The sequence below is a fragment of the Furipterus horrens genome, unplaced genomic scaffold (assembly GCF_987537825.1).
Source record: "Furipterus horrens unplaced genomic scaffold, mFurHor1.1.pri manual_scaffold_17, whole genome shotgun sequence".
Lineage (NCBI taxonomy): Eukaryota > Metazoa > Chordata > Mammalia > Chiroptera > Furipteridae > Furipterus > Furipterus horrens.
The window spans coordinates 13,896,215-13,913,422 of NW_028327187.1; the positions used below are offsets into that span (position 1 = coordinate 13,896,215).

The window sequence follows — 17,208 nt, forward strand, 5'->3', positions numbered from 1 at the left end:
GTGAAAGTAGAAACAAGAAACCTTGGTGGGTTAACCTGGAAACTCATGATTTTTGCACATACACGTTATGTGACTACATCAGTTCCACTAGACCTTGAACTGGGTTAATAACATCTCTTTTAAAAGGAGTTAGAGAGGGAGAGCAGAATAGCTTAGAGATCATCTTAATAAAGAGTAGCTGACACTCTTCCGGTTGGTGAACAGGTAGAGGTGCAAGGAGAGTGGTGCAGCTGGAGAGGACATGGAAGTCCTATGCCCCTACCCACTACCTTGCCCTCTGTGTCTCTTTGTTTGGTTGTTCTTGAGTTATACCCTATTATAATGAACCAGTAATCTTGTTCAGCATAACACCTGGCATATAAATGACAGCTGAATTGATGAATGAATCAATATTAAAGATACCAAAAGAAAAGCTCCAGTATCCTCTTTAGAACATTATAATTAGAAACCACATTTCTAATCAAGGTTTCAACATTAACTAGTTAGTAATATCAATGTCAGATTGGAAAGCAAAGACAGAGCAGACACACATTGTTGTTTTGATTTAAGAAGTCTACTGAATCAACAGCAATCAAGACTCAACCACAACAGGAGGGCTAACATAAGAGACACATCGTAATTAAAATGCCAAAGGTTAAAGATAAAGAGAGAATCTTAAAAGCAACAAGAGAAAAGAAGAGAGTTACCTACAAAGGAGTTCCCATAAGACTATCAGCTGATTTCTCAAAAGAAACTTTGCAGGCAAGAAGTATTCAAAGTGATGAAAAGCAAGAACCTACAACCAAGATTCCTCTACCCAGCAAAGCTATCATTTAGAATGGAAGGGTAGATAAAGTGCTTCCCAGACAAGGCAAAGCTAAAGGAGTTCATCATCACCAAGCCATTATTATATGAAATGTTAAAGGGGCTTATCTAAGAAAAAGAAGATCAAAACTATGAATGTTAAAACTGATTATGTTGTTACAGTAGTCCCATTTTTCTTCCCTTTGCTCCCCTCTGCCCAGTATCCCCCTTCCCTCCAGCAATCCTACCCCTCTTTGTTCATGTCCATAGGTCATGCATATAAGTTCTTTAGCTTCACCCTTTCCTATATTATTCTTAACTTCCCTCTGTCTATTTTGTACCTACCAATTATGCTTCTTGGCCCCTGTACCATTTCTCCATTTCTCCCCCTTCCACCTCCCAGCTGATAATCCTTCAAATGATGTCCATACCTAAGATTCTGTTCCTATTCTGGTTTGCTTAGTTGGATTTTGGTTTTTTTTTTTTAGATTCAGTTGTTGATTGTTGTGAGTTTGTTGTCATTTTAATGTTCATACTTTTGATCTTTTTCTTAAGTCCCTTTGACATTTCATATAATAATGGCTTGGTGATGATGAACTCCTTTAGCTTTACCTTGCCTGGGAAGCACTTCATCTGCCCTTCCATCCTAAATGATAGCTTTGCTGGATAGAGTAATCTTGGTTGTAAGTCCTTGCTCTTCATCACATTGAATACTTCTTACCAGCCCCTTCTTGCCTGCAAAGTTTCTTTTGAGATATCAGCTGTGAGTCTTATAGGTATTCCTTTGTAGGTAACTCTCTGCTTTTCTCTTGCTGCTTTTAAGATTCTCTCTTTATCTTTAACTTTTGGCATTTTAATTATGATGTGTCTTGGTGTGGTCCTTTTTGGGTCTAGCTTGTTTGGAACTCTCTGTGCTTCTTGGATTTGTATGTATATTTCCTTCACCAAATTTGGGGAGTTTCCCTTCATTATTTTCTCACATAACTTTTCAATTTCTTGCTGTTCCTCTTCTCCTTCTGGCACCCCTATGGTTCAGATATTGGCACATTTAAAGTTGTCCCAGAGGTTCCTAAGCCTCTCCTCATTTTTTTCAACTCTTGTTTCCTCATTCTGTACTGGTTGATTGTTTTTCTTCCTTATGTTCCAAATCATTGATTTGAATCCCAGTTTCCTTCCCTTCACCATTGGTTTTGTGTGGATTATCCTTCATTTCATTTAGCATAGCCTTCACTTCTTCCCTTTGCGTTTTCTGTACTTAAGCATATCTGTCAAGCCTGTGAGCATCTTTATCACCAGTGTTTTGAACTGTCCATCTATTAGGTTGGCTATCTCATTAGTTAGGTTGGCTATCTCCTCGTCGTTTAGTTCTCCCACTGGAACCTTGATCTGTTCCCTCTTTTAGGCCAACTTCTCTGTCTCCTCATCTTGACAGGCTCCTGTGTTTGTTTGCCTCTGTTTCTTAGGTAAAGCTGTTGCACCTGTTATGTTGTAAGGGGCGGAGCCTTAGGTAGTCATCAGTACAAGGCAACCCATTTCACCACGTTGTGGCGCTGTGTGTGGGGGAGGAATCTGAGAGGGAACAGTGCCCCCTGCTCACCACTTGCCCTTTTTCCAGGCACTTCTCCCACTTTGTATGGGACTGGCGCCTCTCTAGCTGTTGCCCTGGCTGTTGTTCCCAGAGTGGGTGGGTCTGCGGACATTCTAGGACCCTGAGGCCCTTTAAACAAGTGTACTCTGCTGAGAGACCGGCAATTTCTGCCTCTGCCCCAACCCCCAGTGGTTTGCTCCGTCAGAAGCAATGAGGCTTTATTTTCCCCAGTGCTGGAACCGTGAGTTGCGCAGTCTGGTCTGATGCTGGGAGCGCTCCCCAGGTGTCCCTCCCGACTTTTTAAAATGTGTGACTGCGCTTTCCACTGGCCTGCTGCTGCTGCCACTGCTGCCGCCACCACACTGCGTCCTCTCCGCCCTGGCTCCGCCTCTCCTACCTGTCTGAATGAATATTTCTTCTTTATATCTTTGTTTGTTGGACATCCATGCAGTTCGATTTTCTGGAACTTCTGGTTGTCTCTAGTTTTGAGGTAGTTGTATTCCTTCTTTGTTGTGGAGGGAGATGCAGCATGTCTGTCTAGGCCTCCATCTTGGCCGGAAGTCTCTGCAGCGTTATTTTCATTAACCAAGATTTGGATGCAGCCCAAGTGCCCATCAATAGACGAGTGGTTAAAAAAGTCATGGTACATATATATAATGAAATACTACTTGGCATAAAATAGAATGAACTTGGCTCGCTATCCCTCCAGGGAGCATGCCCACACCTTTATTACCTCTGATGAATGCATGTCCTAAACTCTGAAAGTCTACACAATAATTGCAACCAGTGAGCAATGAACAACAGCAGCAGCTTGTCCCAGGCTAACCCCCTGAACCTGTCTCCAAGGCCCCCTTTTCTCCGACTTCTCAGTAAGCCAAAGCAGCACTGCTTAGGCTCTCTTCTGTTGCTTCTTCTATCCTAAGCCCTTCCTGGTTTTACTGTCCCCAGCTTTAATAAATGCATTCTCAAAGTAAATAAGTAAATAAATAAATGAATAAATGAATAAAGAAAGAAAGAAAGAAAGAAATCTTATCATTTGTGACAGCATGGATGAAACTAGAAGATATTATGCTAAGTGAAATAAGGTAGACAGAGAAAGACAAATACCATATGCTCTTATTTATATGTGGAATCTAAAGAACAAAATAAATGAACAAACAAAATAGAAACAGACTTATAGATACAGAAAACAGACATATGACTGCCAGAGTAAAGGGGGTTTGGGGGCCTAGGTAAATGAAGTGAAGGATTTAAGAAGTACAAATTTATAGTTACAAAATAGTTACAGGTTGCCCTGGCTAGTGTGGCTAGGTGGATTGAGTGCTGGCCTGTGAGCCAAAGGGTCACTGGTTCAATTCCCAGTCAGGACACATGCCTGTGTTGCAGACAGGTGCCCAGTTGCGGGCACATGAGAGGCAACACACGCACTGAGGTTTCTCTCCCTCTCTTTCTCTTTCCCTTCCCCCGTCTCTAAAAATAAATAAATAAAATCTCTGAAAAAAATAATCACAGATTTGTAAAGTACAATATAGGGAATATAGTCAATAGTATTGCAATAACTATATATGGCACCATGTGGGTACTTGAAATATAGGGGGACCACTTTGTAAAGTATATGATTATCTAACCACTATGCTGTACACCTAAAACTAATACAAAATAATTTTGAATGCAAACTGTAATTGAAATATAACATTTAAAAAACGAGTAGCTGACAAATTGGTGTTTGGTATGTCTCTTTCTACATCTATGGCTGAATACTTACTACTAAACAAGAAGTGGAGGTCCTACCTCCTATTTGCTTGGTAGATGCAACAGCACTTTTGAGTGAAGGAGGGAGATTATACAGTGCTTTGTGAATGTTAGAATGAGGCAATGTAGATGTAAAAAAATTAGTGAGAGCCAGTGAAATCGCCAGGTAGGGAACAGCTGTCTTTAAGTAATTTCAGGACTGACCTTTGTAAGTGTGACTGGTTTATATGATCCAAGAACAGAGGAAAGAAAAAGAATCAGTAGGTACAAACTGCAGGTCAACACATTTTATCCCAATATAAGAAAAAATGGTGATTGATGATGATGATGATGATGATGATGATGATAATGACAATGGCAATGATGATCAACCAGACTGGCAGCATTGGAAATTAGAGAGTTTCCAATTTCAAAGATCTACAAATGTTGTAGAGGATATTTAGACATTATTTAGGCAGGGGACTTGACTTTTATGTCCTTTAACACCTGAAATCTGTAAGGAGTCAGTAAGATTAAGGGAAGATATTTACTTGCAAAATTATCTGTTGGATGTTACAGACTTCTTGTTTTTAAAAAAGAAGGTCTTTATTCTAAAACATTGTGGCACTTATGTTGGTAGTTTTGCCTTTATTTTTCTAATATTGCCTTTTTTTGTTATTAAAGTAAGAGACTAAGAATACTTCAGTTATATTTGAAATGAAAATGTTATAGTCATACTAAACTTTTACAAAATGAATATTTTAGCATTAATCTCTTGGCCAGTCTGTTTTTTAACCTCAAAATGGATACTGTCAGTCACCAAAAAAAAAATAAATAAATAAATAACAGGGTAGGGAATTCCAGGTTTTTGTCCTTTCTCCAAAGCCATGATTGAAGTGGAAAAAACTGTCAGAATCAACTTTTACAGAACTGTGGAATCTAGTAAAAGATGTACAATAATCAGGAGGAAAGAGTTAGTGCAAAAAGGAGCTGTCACTTTTTTGAAAGAGAGTACTGCAATATTGTAAATAGACTGTCTACCATCCTTCTCACCCAGGATCTGGAGAGTCTGTGAGAATGGCTTCATACAGGTTACCAATACTACAGTGAGAATACAGCATACAATTCTTAAATTGTTGGTTGGGAGTCTTGCCTGCCTGGTGCCTCCCTCAAAAACCAATACAAAGGCTTCCCTGTGTTTTGTCTGTCAGAGCATTCCTAGGCTTGAGGCACCTTCTTGGGTGATTTTTGCTGAAAGCATTTATAAGCACAGGTATTGATGGCAGCAGCCCCCTGGAGCACAGGACAACATTTCAGACAGGCAAATGACAGAATAAAAAGCTTGGGAAGGAAGACATTGAAAAGGAGATTGGCAGGGAAGTAAGTGTTTAAAACCTGCCGTCTGTGCCATGGAATTGGGAAGGAAACATACACTGGGAGGGTGGATGCATGGTCAGAAAAGGCTGCGAATGCCCTAAGCTTTAAAAAAATTTTTTAATTGTTTTTCTATTACAGTTGTCCCATTCCCCCCGCCCCCCGTTTTTCCCCCCTACCTTGCCCACTTCCCCTTCCCACATTCTAAGCTTTTACTTCTAACTGGCCTTCAGCCACTGGAAAGCAGGGGGTAAATACTAAGGCAGTCTTAAACGGTCTGGAAGAAGCTGGAGTGCCCCCAACACAGAGCTAATCTGCAAAGGTGGGGGAGAATATTTTTTTCTTCTTTTCTATTTTTATATGTCTCCAGACAGTCATGAAATCTTTATCAAATGACTAACTAACAAGAAGTTTAAAGAACAGAGACTTTAGAGGCCACACATAACAGAGAATAGACTTTAATACAGAAAAATCACCAAACAAGCAAACAACTCACAACAGGCAGCAAAAACAGCCTCCCAGGGGGGAGAATCTGTTTTCTATTTACACAGATAAACATGCAAGCCAGTAGTATTGTATGTTTGATTTTCCACTCTTTCTTTATTTACTATATGATTTAAAAAACAAAGGCATAAAACAGTAATGTTAAATCTATGTTAATAGGCACACAATGCATAAAGATGCAATTCATGACAATAAAAACATAAAGTAGGAAAATAAAAAACATAAAGCGGGGAATGGAGCTATAAAAAAGCAGAGTTTTGTATACTATTAGACTAAGCTGGTATTAATTCAAATTTCATTATTATAAAGTTTACATGTTAATTGTAACAGAACAAGCACTATAAAAACCTAAAACTATATTAAAAATGAAAGCAAAATGGGTACACTAAAAGTAATTTAATCAAATAATAATTCAGCAAAACAATGAGCTATCACTACACACATATTAGGATGGCTAAACTCCAGATTACTTAAAACACCAAATACTGATAAGTATGTGGAGCAACAGGAACTCTCATTCATCACTGGTAAGAATGCAAATGATACGGCTACTTTGGAAGACAGTTTTTCAAAGACATCTGTGTAAATAGTAACCAAAAGGGAGCTAGGGTGGCTATGATAAGACATGATAGACTTTAAGTTAAAATTGATACAGGAGACAATGGAGGATATTATATATTGATAAAGGGGCCAATCCACCAAGACAACATAAAAATTATAAACAAATACATACCTAACAACATAGTTCTAAAATGCAGGAAGCAAACCTTGATAGAATTGAAGGGAAATGTAAACAGTATTAAAATATTAGCTGGAGACTTCAACATCCACTGTTAACAATGGATAGAACTACCAGACAAAAGATCAATAAGAAAATAGAGGACTTGAACAACAATGCAAACCATTCAGACCTAACAAACATATGTAAAGAACTGAACCTAATAACGTAAGAATCCATATTTTTCTCAAATGCACATGGAGCATTATCCCATATAGGCCATATGTTAGACCACAAAAAAATCTTGATAAATTTAAAAGACTGAAATAATACAAAGTGTCTTCTCTGACACAATGAAATTAAACTAGAAATTAATAACAGTAAAAACTATAAAATTCAAAATTATGGACAAATTAAACAAAACACTCTTAATCAGTGGAATGAAGAGTAAATTACAAGTGAAATTAGAAAATACTTAGAGGCTAATTAAAATTAAAAATACAACACATAAAATCCTACAGGATACAGTGAGAACAGAACTTAGAGGGAAATTTATGTCTCTAAATGCCTGCATTATTAAAGAACAAAAATATCAAATCAACGATGTTACTTTATACCTTAGGAAGTCAAACAGAAGGGAAAACCAAACTCAAAGCTAGCAAAGAGAATGATATAACAAAGCAGAGAGTGGAGAAAAAATGGAGAACACAAAAACAATAGAATCAATAAAAACTGAAAGTTGGGACCTTGAAAAGATCAACTAGACTGAACAAAAAAAAGAAAAGAGAAAGACTAAAATTACTAATATCAGAAATGTAAGCAAAGATATTAATAGAAAACTTGCATAAGTAGAAAAGATTAAATAGGAACAACTGTATGCCAACAAATTAGATAATCTAGATGAAATGGACAAATTCCTAGAAAAAAAGAAAACACCATTACTGACTCAAGAAGAAAAAAAAAATTGAGCAGACTTCTAAGTAAAAAGATTGAATCAGTAATCAAAAACATCCCAACAAAGTAAAGCCAAGACCAGATGGTTTCACTAGTGAACTGTAACAAATATTTAAAGGAAAACGAACACCACTCCTTTTCAAACTTAGAAAAATTTGAAGATGAAAGAACACCTTCTAACTCATTATATGAAGCTAGCATTATCCTGACACTCAAGCTAAATAGAGATGTCACAAAAAAGAAAACTACATACAAATATCTCTTATGAATATAGGTGCGAAACTACTCAATTACTAGCAAGTCAAATTCAGCAGCATGTTAAAGGATTATACATCATGATCAAGTGAGATGAATCCAAGAAATGTAAGGGTGCTTCAACATATGAAAGTCAATCATGTAATGCACTACATTAATGGAATAAAGAAAAACCCATATGATAATCTCAGCTGATGCTAGAAAAGCATTTGATAATATTATACACACACTTTCATGAAAAATTCTAAAAAAAAACAAACAAATTAGAAATAGGAGATAAAGGGCATTTATGGAAAATCCACAGCTACTCAGTGGTGAAAGACTGAAAGCTTTCTCCCTCAGATAAGGTCAGGATGCCTGTTTACACCACTTCTATTCAACTGGATGTTCTAGCCAGTGCAATTAGGCAAGGAAAAAAAGCATCCAAATCGAAAAGAAATAAAATCATTTTTATTTTCAGGTGAGATGATCTTATGTATAAATAATTCTAAAGAATCCACAAAAAAACTTATCAGATCTATGAACAAATTCATCAAAGTTGCAGAATAAAGGATCAACACCCCATACCAGTTTTACTTCTATGCGCACGCTATGAAAAATCAGAACAAGAAATTAAGAAAAATATTCCATTTATAATAGCATCAAAAAGAATAAAATATTTAGGCATAAATTTAACCAAAGAGACTTAAGACTTATATACTTAAAATTCCAAACTATTGCCCTGGCTGGGTGGCTCTGTTGGTTGGAGCATCGTACCATACAACAAAGGGTTGTGGATTCCATCCCCAGGGCAGGGCACATACTCAGCTTGGATGGATCCCCAAAAGGAGTGCTTATAGGATACAGCTGATCAATGTTTTTCTCACACGTTGATCTCTCTCTCTCTCTCTCTCTCTCTCTCTCTCTCTCTCTCTCTCTCTCTCTCTCTCCGTCTCTCGCTTTCTCTCTGTTCCACTCTATCTCCATATATAAAATCAATAAACATATCCCAGAGTGAGGATTTAAAAATATAAAATAACTAGTGAACAAAATTAACTAATGAGAGAAATAGAACCAGAAACATGGAAACATAGAACAGGTTGACAGCTGTAGGAGGGAAGGAGGGAAGGAGGGAATGGTGGAAGGAAGGGGAAAGGTCTAGTCAAAGAACATGTATGAATGACTCATGGACATGGACAATGGAGAAGGGATTGCCTGTAGGTGAGAGGGCTGGGCTGGGTGGAGGGGGGCAAAACGGAAAAATTGGGACAAGGGCAATAGAATAAACAATGAAAGAAAGAAAGAAAGAAAGAAAGAAAGAAAGAAAGAAAGAAAGAAAGAAAGAAAGAAAGAAAGAAAGAAGGAAGGAAGGAAGGAAGGAAGGAAGGAAGGAAGGAAGGAAGGAAGGAAGGAAGGAAGGAAGGAAAGAAAGAAAGAAAGCCAAAGGGAAAAAATACATATAATAAAATAAAATAAAATTCCAAAATATTGTGGAAAGTAATTAAAGACCTAAATAAGTGAAAAAATACCCCATTTTAAATGGATTGGAAAACTTGATATTAAGATGACAGTTATCTCCAAAACAATATACAAATTCAGTACAATCAAAATTTCAATGACCATTTTGCAGAAATGGAAAAGCTGATCCTAAAATTCATATGGAATTGCAAGAGATCCTAACAAAAAGTCTTTTTTTTTTTTTTTTTTTTTTTTTTTTTTTGGCGGACATGCCGTTTCAAAACTGTCTTAACGAAGAAAAATAAAGTTGTAAAAATCACATTTCTTGATTTCAAAATTTATTACAAAAACATAGTATCAACACTGTGGTACTGGCTGAAAGATAGACAATGGATCAGTAGGACAGATATAAGAGACCAGAAATAAATCCATACACCTATAGTCAATTGATTTTTGACAATCATGTCAGAACTATTTAATGGAAAAAGAATAGTCTCTTCTACAAATAATGCTGGAACAACTGCATAGCCACATCCAAAAGAATGAAGCTGGACTCATACCTTATACCATATACAAAAATCAACTCATAATAGATCAAAGACCCAAATGTAAGAGCTAACGCTATACAACTCTTAGGAGAAAACACAACACAGGGATAACTCTCTATGACCATGCATTTGGCAATGGATTCTTAGACATGACACCAAAAGCAAAGGCAACAAAAATAGATACAGATAAATTGAACTTCATCAAAATTAAAAACTGTGTGTGCATCAAGTGATATAAAAAAAAAGTGAAAAGGCAACTCATGGAATGGGAGAAAATATTTGTAAAGTCTTTATCTGATGGAAGTCAAGTGTTCAGAATATATAAAGAAATCTTACAATTCAAAAACAAAGAGACAGATAACCCAATTTTTAAAGGGCAAAGAACTTGAATAGACATTTCTTACAAGAAAACATACAAATGGCCAACAAGCACATGAGAAGACACTCAACACCACTAATCATCAGGGAAATACAAATAAAAATCACAATGAGGTGCTACTCCATACCCTCTATGATGTCTGTAATAAAAATGGAAAAAAACAAGTGTTAGTGAGGATATGGAGAAATTGGAAAACTCCTATATTACAGGTAGGATATCAAATTGTGTAACCACTGTGGAAATTATTTTGGAGATTTCTTGAAAAGTTAAACATAGAATACAGCCCAGCAATCTCCACTCCTCTCCCTGATATTTACTCAAAAGAATTGAAAACAAGTATTCAAACAGATGTTTACAGCAGCACTATTCAGAACAGATAAAAAGAGGAAACAATCCAAATGCCCATCAACTAATGAATGGGTAAAGTATGGTATGTACATAAAATAAGATATTAATCAGCCATAAAAATGAATGAAGTACTGTTAGATACTACATTATGGATGGACCTTAAAAATATTATGCTAATTGAAACAATCCAGACACAAATGGACACATATAAAGTGAGGCAAAAGTAGGTTTATAATTGTGAGTATGCAAAACACAGAATTTATTCTTGTATTATTATTATATTATTTTCCATATGAACTATTGTAAACCCAGTTTTGCCCCACTCTGTATTATATGGTACAATTTATGTCTAGTGACAAAACACAGATTAGTGATTGGTAGAGACTGGGGGTAGAAAGAAATGGGGAGTGACTGTTTAATGACAATGAGGTTTCCTTTTGGAGTGATGAAATGTTTTGAAACTAGATATTAGTTATGGTGTATAATATTGCAAATTTACTAAAGGTCGCTGAATTGAAAACTTTAAAATAGTTAATTTTATGTTGAGAATTTTACCTAAAAAGTGAATTTCTTAATTTCCTTCCTATCTAAAAGTCTAAGCTGCTTATTTTTTTGAGCCAAGCAGAATCCCTTATATCCTCATTAACAACAGTAATATCAAGTTACTATTTAATACACTCACACAATGGATTATCAACTATGATGCATGTTTTTCATATATCGTACTACTTAAAATCTGGCCCTGGCTGGTTTAGCTCAGTGGATTGAGCGTCGGCCTGCGAGCTAAGTGTCGCTGGTTCGATCTTCCAGTCAGGGTACATCAGAGAAGGAAAACTCTGACTCCAAAAAACCTCCGCTGCCTTGCGGCATACCTCTTCAGGGGAAAGGCTAAGGGAGTAAACCCCGACAGAAAATCCGGAGCCGGAGTCCCTAAGGCGGTTTGACGTTGTAGTCAACACCGGCAACTCCTGCGGCGCACCTGAACCCAAGCTGTATCGACTCCGTCTTTCCCTTGGACCCTTCAGCTGCGAAGAGAGGGGGGGTCTGCTGCATGGGCAACAGCAGACCCTCCATATTACCCTGCCCAGGCTCTGTAGCTTCAGCGTCATCACAAGATGTCGATTCAACACGGGAGGAGACAGATACCATGTCACTCCCGAGTCGGACTGCACAGCCATTCTCGGCGGTGCAGATAGACTCTTAAGAAGCTACACCATCGTCTCTCGAGACGGACGGCTGCCGACGACGACGACGACTACTTAAAATCTCACAACAGTGTTATAATGACATATAGTAGATACTAAGTAAATTCTGTGGTATGAATGAACAAGCATACAAGTAAGGTTTATGTGAGGCATCAGGTTGAGAATGTTCTTAACTTTCTGCGGGTCTTCTAGTTAGTAAATGGCAGAATTCACACTGTAAGACAAAAATACCACTTTTGGCTTCAGCTCTGACCTCACATTAAAGAGAAAGACATCAGGTTCTATTTCTAGAAAGAAGTCCTTAGTAATACTTTTTGAGTCATATTGAAACTCAAATCTGTTAATTTGGTTGTGTTTCTTTTATATCAGGTAGTCTTGACATCCAATTGTCCATTAATTTACTAAACGTGTGACTAGGAAATGTATTTTAACCTTTCTGAAATCTAGGTCTCTAATTTATTAAAGATTGTAAAATGAAGATGACAGAATGGACTGGTGGAGCCAGAATTGGAAGTTAAGGCTACCTGACTCTCCTGTTTTTTAAATAATAGTAACTGGTGCTAAATGTTAAGAAAACATTGTTGAGGCCAAATAACACATCTGCAGGCTACACTTGGCCTGTGAGTCATAAGTTTTGACCTCTGTATTAGTTGAGAGGAGGCAGAGAGTTAAGATAATGCGGTGGTTAATACACAGACTGTGGAGTCTACTGCCTGGGTTGCCATCCAAGGTTAGCTATTTACTAGCTCTGTAACCTTAGGCAAGCTTCTTACTCTGTGTCTCAGTTGTCTTGTCTTGAACATGGGAATAATGATAATATGTACCTCATAAGGTTAGTATAACAACTAAAAGAGAACGAGAGGGAGGGAGAGAGGAAGAGAGACGTAGGTGTATATAGTCATTTAAAAACAATGTAACAAATATTCTGCAAATATGTTAAAACAAAATAAGTGAGCTCTGCATTTCCTTTCAGCTTCTAATATTGTATGGCTTAATAAGAACTTGTAGAAGGCTGATTATTTGCACTGATTCTAACTAAGTCTTTGCCTCATTTTGCTCATCTGTTCCTCAGTTTGCACATCTGTACAACAGGAACAGTATGGTTACTGTGAGGATTAAATGAGTTAATATAGAGAGACTAATATATCTACACTGCTTAGAGTATAACCTGCCACATATTAAGTACAACCTGTTGGCCATAATCACATTAATTTTTAAATGATTTCTTGGCAAAGTTCATGTAGGTCAGTATTGAAAAATTCCAAAATGTTAAACAGTATTTACAACATGGCATTAAACTTAGGCACAAACTCCATACCATAAAAATGGAGCTGAGCTTTTAACCCTTTGATCAATCCTTTAGATTAAAAAAGCAAGAAAGAAAAACAAAGCCAAAATGTGTACCTGTGAAGGCAACTAATTGTATTTAATTTTAATAACTCTTTCAGCATTTTCCACAATAAAACTAAGAAGGTGATGAGAAAAATTTAAACTCTGATGCACATAACTGATTAGAAGAAAATTCTATAAAGAAGGTTATTTCCTGCCTCCCTAGTTAATCCCAGTCTACCTGGCATAGACTATTACTTTGTCAAATATGTAAGAGAAGGAAGTTACAAGTGGAGTCAGTCCAGGGGTGGAATAAAGCAGGACCCTAACCATAATTTTTAAAGTGAGAAGAATCTGATATGAAGAAATAAAGCAGTCTCAGAAGGAATTGGGAGGGGCTGTCCAACAGGACAAATAGGAGTCCTCATGTGAGAGGATTGGAAATATACTGGAAGCTTACACTAAATGAATAGAGAACATTATAGGACACAAAATTAAGGATACTAGAAATGGGATTCTAGCGATGGGGGAAAAGATGGGACAACTGTAATAGAACAACAATAAAAATGGGAAAAAAGAAGTGAGATTCTAGTATTGAAGTGACAGTAACTATTCGTCAAACCTCAGAGAAGAAATGGGAATTCCTCAGTATGAGACAATAGAGGCAAGGGGAGGTCTCACTGTGAGAAACGCAGAGGTCCTGTTGTGAGGAGACAGGATATAATAAAGACACTAGTGGTAAAGATAAGGGACTGGGGGTGGGTAATCCAAGTGGGGAAACACAGGATAGGGTCTTGGGGGTTATGTCTAGAAAAATTGTGGAATTCTGTGTTTATAAGAATAGGCTATACTGTGGGAACCATTTTATAGATAAGGAGAAGATGGAATGCTCCCTAGTGTGACAGGACAGGGTACAAGAGGAGACCTCAAATTTATAAAATGGGTGGTCTAATGAAGGGGCAGCAAGAAATATTAGAAATTCCCATGGGAACAGATGGTGTTTTTCTTGTTTGAGAAGACAGGGTACAAGTGCAATCCTAGGGGGAAGTAAGACAAAATAATAGGAAGAAACTCCAGAGAAAGAGGATGGCAAATGTGGGGCTTACAGTGGAAGAGAAGTTCAGGAGGTGCGGAGTAGATTTCGAAAAAGATAAAAGGGCAGGTCAACATTAGAAAAGTAGTGGGCCTTGGAAGGGGTATAAGAGATATTGTGGGAACCCTTGTGGAAGAGTAAAGAGGGCACTCTAGTGTGAGAAGACAATGGACTAGGCAGGACCATAGTGTGATAAAAAAGCAAGGTGACTAGCATGAGGTGTCCAAAAATAATGTGGAGCCTCTAAGGGAAGTACTGAATGCTCCTCAAAGCAGGGAGGCAGGAGACTAAGGGGAACCCCACTGTGATAAAGTCAGGGACTCTAGTGTGAGGAGACAAGACAGAATATATTGTAGGACTCCCATTACAATGGAGAAAGTGGAAAAAAAAATGGTGAAGCCCACAGGGAAAGAGAATGAAAGTTTTACCACTTTGTAAAGGGTTAATGAACCCTGATGGGATAGAACAAGGTGTGCTGTGGAGAAGATGTGAAGCACTTCAGTCAATGTGAGACGATATAGGAAAAAGATGAATCCCATGTTGGAGAAAGGAGAGCAAGAGAACACAGGAAATATTTTGAGATTCCTAGTAAGAGGCTTTGGGGAAATGTGGAGGTGCTAGTTGAATGCATTGGTGGGATTCGTAATGTAAGTAGACAGTTTAAAAATACGGGATATGCTGTTTCCTCGCTTTGGTAGGGCGGGAGCCCCCAGAATGAGAACACAAGGCACAAGTGTTTGTCCGGTATGAGAAAAGGGAGCCCTAGTGGGAAGAGCAAGGAATTTCTTGTGGGCAAGGCCAGGAAATAATGTAAGAAATCCTAGGTCGGAAGTGCTGGAAGGGCGTAAGAAATATTGTGGGAATCCAGAGGTTGGAGGTGGGGAGCTCTCCAGGGAGCTAAAGAAAAACCGCAGTGTGAAGGCGAAGAGCACAGGGAACAGACACCACAGTGAAGGGGTAGGGCAGACGGTTATGATGGAGCATAATTTCCCTACCTTACGTGCCCAGCTCCACTTACCCAGGCAGAGTTCAAAGACGTAGGCATAGTAAGACCAGAGCACGACAAGGACGATAACAAGCACTGGCACCCAGGAAAGTACTCGGCGGCAGCACCGCAGCGCCGTGGACAGAGCCATCTTCCAGCCCCGCCGCATCTTCAGCTCGAAGATCGACCGAGCAGGCCTGCTGGCGCTGGGCTGGAACTGTTGGGGCCGCAGCTGGGAGGCTGGAAGGCGCGTTGCGCGGCGCTCCACTGCCTACCCTGGCTGGAACCTTCTCACCGAGCCGACACCACCTGTGGGGCTGCAGGGCAGAGAGCGCCCTGGCTGGCACAATAAGCATGAGTCACGGCGCACAGGAATTGGCCGTTTGGGAGCGGAAGGTGATCCGTCAGGCAGTCGAGGCAAGGCACGCTCAGAGAGAGTACAGCCCTCCCCCTTTCTCCTCTCCCACCCACTTGCTACAGTGCTAGATGCAGGGCTAGACCTCTGCAAAACTGTGAAGCAGAAGAAATTTGGGTCTGCCCATCTGCCCTTACTGCACCGAGTCCACGCTCACCTCCTCTCTGAGCTCTGTTTCTGTCTCTCTTTACACCCTGCCGCCCCCCCCCCCCACGTCGCCAAACACACTCGAGAACTCATACACACAGTGTCAAAGATTCATCTTAACATCTCATGACTTAAAGGTCACTCAGCTTCATCCTCCCACTGCTGCTTGAACAATATGCTTAACACGTAATGTTGCAGTCCTTGCTTGGGTAAGTCCATTGACGGGCCTCTTCCTCCTTCCTTCTCTTCTTCCCTTCCCTCCTGAGTTTGTTTAGTCCATTTTCAAACTAAGTAAACATACTGATCTAGAAAAAATAAATGGGGAGACATTAATTCTGTGAGGGGTCAGGAAAAGCCTCAAAGGTAGTGATATTTAAGCTGAGCTTTAATAATAAGAGTTTGACAGGCAGATGAGCGTGGAAGGAGCTTCAGACAGAGGAAACAGCATTTGCAAGGACACAAGAGTAATAAAAATCCAATGTGTTCTAGGAACAGCTAGTGTGCCTTGAGAAGAGGGTGTGTGAAGATAAGAGCCTGCTTGTAAGATTGAGAATATAGGCTGAGGGCAGGGTTTGAAGGTCCTTATATGCTCAGACAGGGTGTGTGCACATAATCCTGTAAAACAGATTATGAACAGCCATTAATGATTGCCCTGGCTGGTGTGGCTCAATGAATTGAGCACCAGCCTATGAACTGAAAGGTTACGGGTCAGGGCACATGCCTGGGTTGCAGGCCAGACCCCCAGCTGGGGGCGTGCAAGAGGCAATCGATCGATGTATCTCTCACACATCGATGTTTCCCTCCCTTTCTTTCTCCATCCCTTCTCCTCTCTCTGAAAATGAATAAATAAAATAAAATAAAAGATTTGAGAACAATGGGATTACATTATGAGAGATGTATTTTTGTAAAAGAACTGGCAGAATTTCAGAGAGGCGGATGGCCCAAAAGCAGAGACCAATTAGAGAAGCAATTTAATTTAACAAATGTTTTTGGAGTGGTTGCTTTGTGTTAGGCCAAATTTAGTGTAAAAGGAATGACAAAGCAGAGGCCTTATCTGCAGGAAGCTCATGTTCTCATCAGTACCACAGGTGTTCAGTGACACAAGTGCAAGTGCAATAATAGAAGTGTAGCAAGCTTTTGACATTTATGGATTTGATACTCACTGTTTAATGATTTTCAAAGGTCTATGACATGAAGAAATTTTTTATTTTGCTGAGACCCATCATTGATTCGCATTCTGTGTGACTGCAATGTGGGAGCAAGGATTTCGACAAGGTTGTCTCTGTTCTTTATTCATGATAATATACACAGTAAATTTCTAAAAGGGAGAAGAGCTTTGTTTTTTTTCCGATTAAGTTAACTTCATGGTTGTATTACTAAACTGATGATATAATCAAATGCAGACTCATTACAGT

General features: G+C 38.8%; 1 protein-coding gene across 2 annotated transcripts in view; it reads right to left on the reverse strand.

The window, feature by feature from the left end:
- ZDHHC15 (zDHHC palmitoyltransferase 15) overlaps positions 1–15,500 on the reverse strand; it is an 87,395-nt gene extending 71,895 nt beyond the window's left edge. The window contains exon 1 of one of the 2 annotated variants that reach the window (XM_090263898.1): positions 15,265–15,500. In XM_090263898.1, coding sequence (XP_090120024.1) covers positions 15,265–15,400 — 136 coding nt within the window. In that variant the 5' untranslated portion in view covers positions 15,401–15,500. The remainder of the gene's footprint in view (positions 1–15,264) is intronic. The other variant, XM_090263897.1, reaches the window with a different exon arrangement.
- Between the last annotated feature and the right edge of the window lie 1,708 nt (positions 15,501–17,208).